This window comes from Equus quagga, chromosome 13 (assembly GCF_021613505.1).
Source record: "Equus quagga isolate Etosha38 chromosome 13, UCLA_HA_Equagga_1.0, whole genome shotgun sequence".
Classification (NCBI taxonomy): domain Eukaryota; kingdom Metazoa; phylum Chordata; class Mammalia; order Perissodactyla; family Equidae; genus Equus; species Equus quagga.
The window spans coordinates 92,946,346-92,952,912 of NC_060279.1; the positions used below are offsets into that span (position 1 = coordinate 92,946,346).

At 60.7% G+C, this 6,567-nt stretch overlaps 1 protein-coding gene across 1 annotated transcript in view; it reads right to left on the bottom strand.

Moving 5' to 3' along the window:
• The window catches only part of BCL3 (BCL3 transcription coactivator), a gene marked incomplete at its 5' end in the record, with an annotated part of 9,298 nt that extends 2,732 nt beyond the window's left edge, over window positions 1-6,566 (bottom strand). Inside the window, 3 exons of the mRNA XM_046682162.1 lie at window positions 217-325; window positions 4,528-4,681; window positions 6,380-6,566. Of these exons, the coding sequence (XP_046538118.1) occupies window positions 217-325; window positions 4,528-4,681; window positions 6,380-6,566 (450 nt within the window). The remainder of the gene's footprint in view (window positions 1-216; window positions 326-4,527; window positions 4,682-6,379) is intronic.
• Between the last annotated feature and the right edge of the window lies 1 nt (window position 6,567).

Genomic DNA, 6,567 nt, shown 5'->3' on the forward strand with positions numbered 1-6,567 from the left:
CCAGGGGTCCAGGCTCCCAGCCCCTCCTCCCTCAGACCAGGGGTCCAGGCTCCCAGCCCCTCCTCCCTCAGACCCAGGGGTCCAGGCTCCCAGCCCCTCCTCCCTCAGATCCAGGGATCCAGGCTCCCAGCTCCTCCTCCCTCAGACCCAGGGGTGCAGGACCCCAGCCCCTCCTCCCTCAGTCCCAGGGCTCCTGGCGCCCAGGCCCAGCCTCACCTGCCGGAGGTTGTTGTAGATGTCCAGCTCCCGGCCCCCATGCTGGAAGAGGTTGACTAGCCGATGCACAGCGGGCAGGTTGGCCTGCACCACGGCGATGTGGAGTGGCCTGGGGATGGGGGTCAGAGGCATTAGGGGCTGGTCACCTCTCACGCACTCTCTTAGCATCCCTAACTCCAATATGTGCTGGATACTCTGGAAGGATCTCCAGGATCCAGCCACTTCTCCCCACCCCCACTCCTTCCCTCCTGGTTCGGCCACCATCACCTCCCTCCTGGACTGTGTCCTCTCCGCTGGCCTGCTTGCTCCCACCCCCACCCCACTCTCTCCCCGCCCCACAGCAGCCTGAAGGACTCCTCAGGGCCAAAGTCCTCACAACAGCTCACGGGCCCTAGGGGACCTTGTCTCCCCCTCTTCCACCCCTTTTGACCTCATCCCCGCCTACTCTCCTCACTCCGCTCTGGCCACTGGCCTCCTTGCTGTTCCTCGCACATACAGAGCCTGCTTGCCGCCTGTGCATGGGCTGTTCCCTGGGCCTGGAACAGCCTCCCGCCAGATGGCTGTGGGGCTCGCTCCCCTCACCCAGGCTCTGCGAAAGTGGCACTGCCTCCCCTGCCCCTCCCCCTGCTTTCTTTCCCTCCACATCATCACCTGATGTCATGCAGTTACTTGTTTCCTGTCTGAATCTCCCTGCTAGCACATAGTCTCCACCAGGGCAGGGCATTTGTCTGCCTGACCACTGCCCCGTGTGTGGACAGGGCTGGCGCTGGGCAAGCACTCCCCAAATATACACCGAATAAATGACGCCATCTCTATGATCCCTGGCCATCCTTGAAGCTGGTGACCATGTCACCCCCCCCCCCCCCACCGCCCGGCCCCGCCACGGGCCAGTTTCTTATCTGTGGCATGAGGGGGCATGAACTAGATGCCCTTAGGCTCTCCATCCATTATGACTGTACGTCACGTTCAGCCTCTAACCCCAGAGAGCCACGGGTGGGGTACCTACGTGGAGAGAGTTTTGCCTGAAGGCAGGCGGGATAACCTGGAATGGGGGTCATTGTTCTGGACAACACAGATCCCCCTGCTCCCAGACTGGAGGATGCATTCCCCCAGCTTCTGGGGAGGTTGCCAGCCCTCAGCTCTCTCTGGGGATCACCCTCCGCTGAAAAGAGCAGCTGGTCCAGGTCATGAGCAGGGCAGTTGCCAACCAACCAACGGCAGCCAGTGACTGGTCAGGATGGGCATCGAAGGCCCAGCCTTCTGGCCCCAACTCTGAAGGCCACTGCAGCTTCCAAGGTTCCCCGTGGGACAGCTGAGGCCCTGCGGAGACCACCCAGCAGCCCAGCTTCTCCCTCTGCCTGGTCCTGCTTCCTCCGTCCCCACAGGCCTTGATCCCAGAGCACACTGCAATAAACTTCCTGCCTGCTTCCCAGGGCCCCTAACCTGGAGGAGCCACTTAGAGCTGAGGGCCATGTGGGATGACTGTCGGGGTCAGGGGACTTTAGCACTGAGCACAAAGTTGACTGCATGGACCCAGGCGGCACAAGCTTTCCTTCAATCCATTTATTTGCAAGGGCAACCAGGTTCCCACCCACGCCCGTCTGCTCGAAAACTGGGCCTTGCTAAGGCAGGCGAACAGCAGGTCCCCAATCCTGGAATGTGCATCAGAATCCACATTTTAAACCAGCTCCCTAAGTGCTGCGGACGGAGGCAGAGAAATCCTGCAGCCCACGAGGCTTTGGGGGCGCTGAGCAGGCCAGGGTTGCAAATTGGGGGGCAATCCCGCTAGCGGTGCGCGCCAGGGCAAAGTCATGTGGCCCCCTCGGGGCCTCGGTTTTTTCCTTTATAGCGCCCCCAATAACGCCCACCTCCCAGGAGGAGACTATGCAGGCGAAACCCGGCTCCTGAGCCGCGAAAGCCCAACTTAAAAAGCCAGTGTTGGGGGAGGGGAGGGACCTGGGCAGGAGGCCCCTGAGACGGGCTCCCCTCTCGCCCCGCGCCTCTCTGGACGCCCGGCCTAGGTCCCTCTCTCAGGCCCAGCGGGGTTAAGTGAGGGCAGACGGAGCGATGATTTCAGAGAAACCGTCCAGGCCTGAGTTCCCATAAACGCGCGGGCCGCAGGGGGTGGGGCGGGGCTGGAGGAAGTGGGGACGGGAGGGGCGGCCCAGCCCTCGGACTTCCAGTAACAGGTCTGCGGGGCGGGGCTCCGCTTCCTGCTCCCGGGGGAGGGAAGCCGGTCCCGCCGGGGATCTACCCCGGCCACCCCCGGCACCCCAACTTCCATCCTCGAATGGGGCGGGGGAGGAGGGAGCCTAGCGCCAGAAGACCTAGCTTTCCTGGGGGGGGGGGGCGGGGGCGGGAAGGACCCCAAGTCCTCCAGCCCGGGGCCCCTCTGGAACTCCAGGGCGCAGACTCCGGCTGGCTCCCTATCCACCCCCCATATCCCGGCATCCACTCCCAGGATCTCTTGGGACCCACGAATACGGTGCCCTAACTCTGCACAGAGCGACCTCTCCGGTCCCTCTAAGTTCTAGATCCCCAAACGGCCCTGCGCCCTGTTCCTTACCCCCTCGTGGGTCAAGGAATGCAGGACCCCAACGTCTGCTCTCTGGGAGCCAGAATACGTTCCCCCCTCTCTTAGAGACCCAGATTCCAGCTCCCCAGTGCCCGAACTCTTGGGGGAGAGGGGGTCCAGGTGCCCTGGGGTTCTTGCTCCCCTGGGACCCTAGAAGTCCAGCCTCCCCACCCAGCTTTGCTGCTCTGGGGACTTGGCGTGTCCCCCTCCCCCGCCCCGAGGCTGCGCCGCTGCCCCATTCCGGTAAAGTCGGCCCCCAGCGGAAGGGGTTAAGGTTGGAGGGAGCGCCAGGAGGGGGAGGCTGCGAGTGAGTGACGGCTGCTGACGTGGGGGAGGCAGAGCAGCTGGGCTGCGGTCAAGTTTTGCGGGAAGGGATTTCCCCCACAGGCAGCTGAGGCAGAAGTGTTTGCTTTGGGGGAGAGGGGGGCGGCGCGGGGGAGGGCGGGTGGGGCGCGGGGCTGGAGGCCGGGGTGCCGCGTCGCCTTCTGCACCCTGCTCGCACAGGCTGCAAACAGCTCACCCCTGGGGACAGACACAAATGAAATCGATTTCACAGATGACCCCGGAGCTACCCAGGGCGGGAGGGAACTAGCTCGATCGAGCCTTTTAGACGTCTCAGGCACTTTCTCCTGTTTGGGCTCACACCCGTGGCCCATAACCACTCGGGAGGCAAGCTCTGTTCCAACACCGCCCCCCCCCCCATTCCTGTGTATTGAGCACCGACTACATGCCCAGCCCTGTTCTAGGCACCATATGTGTGCAGATCATTGCACTGAATCCTCATTGTGATAGGTGCTATTCCAAGCCTCGATTTCCATATAGGGAAACTGAGGCTCGGGGATGTGCAGTCATCCAGCTGGTGGTCAGGCCTGTTTATCCCACCCCTCCCTGTGCTTTCCAGTCCCCAGTCCCGCAGATAAGCGCTTTACGGAAATCATCTCATTTCTGCCTCAGAGACCCTGGCAAACTGTGTGGTTCCTGTTTTTACAGGGGAAACTGAGGCAGAGAGGGGTGAGAAGCTGGCCAGCTGAGATTCAGACGGAGGTGGACAGAATCATCGTAATCGTGATGGTCCAGCGTGTTGAGCTCTTCCCCACGTCCTGGACACGGGGCTAGACCCCTGGGGCAGGATTTCTCAGCAGCTTCAATAGAATTTTCTTCAAACTGCAGATCAACCGTTGGATTTGCGAAATCAATTTACGGGATCCTGAAATTAACTGAGTGTGCTATGATCATGGAACAAGGAAATCGGCTCGAAAACACCAAAGTGGACCCCAGGTAGTAAGGGTATTGTTTTGTTATGTGCAATTTTTATTTAAAGTTTCTAACTCTGTCTATGTGCTGGGCTTAATATAAAGTAGTAATGATAATAGTTAATCCTTATTGAGCACTTATAATCTGCCAGGCTCAGGGTTAGGAGCTTAGCGTGTATCATTCATATAATCAACCAATCAATGAAATTGGTTGCTCATTTTGGGATTGTGAGAAAAAACTTGAAGCCCCAAAACAGTCCTAGGAGGTAGGTTCTCTCAGGGTGCCCATTTTTCAGAAGAGGAAACTGAGGCTCAGAGAGGGAAAGGACCTTGCTGAAAGTCACACAGCTGGCGGTGGAGACAGGATTCTAACTGGGGTGGATGGAACTCGAAAGCCCAAGCTGAGTGCCCCTGTGTGGTGGTGGGCGAGGTGGGGGGAGGGCTGGCTTCCCCACCCCCCATCAGTGGGGGCCTGTTACTCACGTGTCTCCGTCCTCATCTGCACGGGTTGCCATGGCGATGTCAGCCGACAGGGGATGTTCCATGGGGCACACCATGGGGTACAGGGGTGTAGGCAGGTTCAGCAGAGGAAAGGGGGGGCCCATGGCTTGGGTGGGGTACAGAGGCAGTATAGGTCCTGGGCAGAGAAAGGACACGGGTGAGGCCAAGCCCACAGACCCTCAACCCGCCCACCCTGCCTCCAGGCCTTTGCTCCTGCCGTGTCACCTGCTCTTTTTCCACGTCCCTTTTGCATCTCATACTGGGTCCTCAAGGGCCAGGATAATCTCCCTTCCACATCTATCGTCTGGGCTCTAGCAGCTTCCCCCCCCACCCCATCCCCTGCAGCCCTGGTCACTCTCACTGTCATTTAGCTCTTCTTGCATCCGACCTCATCTCCTACCAGGCCAAGAGACCCCCATTATCCCGCAGCAGGGGGCCCCAGGGCCTGTTTGCTGAGTGAATTTGTGGCTGAGCGAGGTAAGAATGGATGAAGCACTGGGTGTAGGGTGTAGGGTGCATGCATAGAGAGTCCAGGGCGAAGGGTGGGACGGAAGGTGAGCGGGGCTGGTGCCAGGAACCTGCTCAGATCAAACTGCTGGAGGAGACCCTGGCGGCCATCCCATTCGTATCCACCCATCACAGGGATGGGAAAACTGAGGCCAGGTTCTCACCCAGGGAACGGGAGCGGGAGGAGGCAGTGGCAGCCCCTGATGCACAGCTCGGGGGCTCTCCAGCTCTGCTCTGATGGGCTGGAAGGGGCAGAAACTGGGCAGGGGTCTGCAGGCCCTGGACATGGGCACTCTGCAGCTCTGGGGGTCACTCGGGGTTGGTGAGGTGGGCACAACTGTGGGATGGAATGCCCCCTCCTTGAGATCAGGGATGAAGATAGGATGGCAGGAGGTGTTTGGCCTTTGCTGTCATCTCCTGATCTTTGGGGGACCCCCTTCCTGAACCACCAAGTTGCCAGGTCCCTGGATGGGCCTTCTGTTTGGAGACCCCTGAATCCTTCATCCTGGCCCCAAATCCTTGAGTCCTAGAACCCCCTAGTCCTGGCCACCATCCCTTTAACCCTCAGTCCCCAAGCCCCCTAGGGCCACCCGAGTTTGTGACCTCAGATGAGACCCTGACCCCCTGGGGCCACACATAGCCAGCTCTGTCCCACTGGCTCCTCAGGACTCCCAGTACCTGGGTCTATTTCCTTGGATCCTGTGACCCTGGATATTGGGGTGCTCAGAACTCCAACTCTGTTCTCATTCCCACTGTTCCCCAATATCTTGGTTCCTGAGATCTTGACATCCTGAGGTCCCTATTATCTGTCTCCTTAGAACCCCGGTCTCTGTTCCCCTGACTCCTTGACCCCTCATATCTGGATGCCGAGAACCCCAGTTTCTTGGGCCCAAGTGCTAATTGCTCATAACCCTGGATATCTGGGTCCTTAGGAGCTTATAATTCTGGGTTCCTGGACTACGGCCTCTGCTCCCTTAACCCCATGAGACCCCATATCTATCCTGCTGGGCACTGACCCCTGGGTCCTCATATCTGTGGCATTCGGACCCTGGGCTCTGTCCCCACTGCCTCCTAATGCCCACTGCCTAGGACCCCCATCCCAAGACACCACTCCTCAATGCTCCCATATCTGGGCCCCTGGGACCTCAGCCTCTGCCCCTAGCTCCCCAGGAACCCCATATCTGTGTCCTTGGGACCTTGGATTCTGTCCCCGTGCCCCTCAGCTCCCTGTGACACCATATATTTGTGTCTGATCTTTGCCCCGGGCACTGGTAACCCTGTGCCCTGTCCGGCCCCCACCTGGCCCTGACCCGCAGGAGCCACTCACCCTGGTAGTAAAGCGCCTCTGGCCGGGCCAGGCCATGCGGGGGCGCGGGGACGGCCGGCGCGTCGGAGCCGCCGCGCAGGGGATCCGAGGGGTCGAGCGGGCCCGCGGCGCCGCGGGGGGCGGCGGGCTCCGGGGAGGGCGCGCGGAGCGGGCGCTTGCGGAGCGGCAGCGCGGCGCCCGGGGGTGCG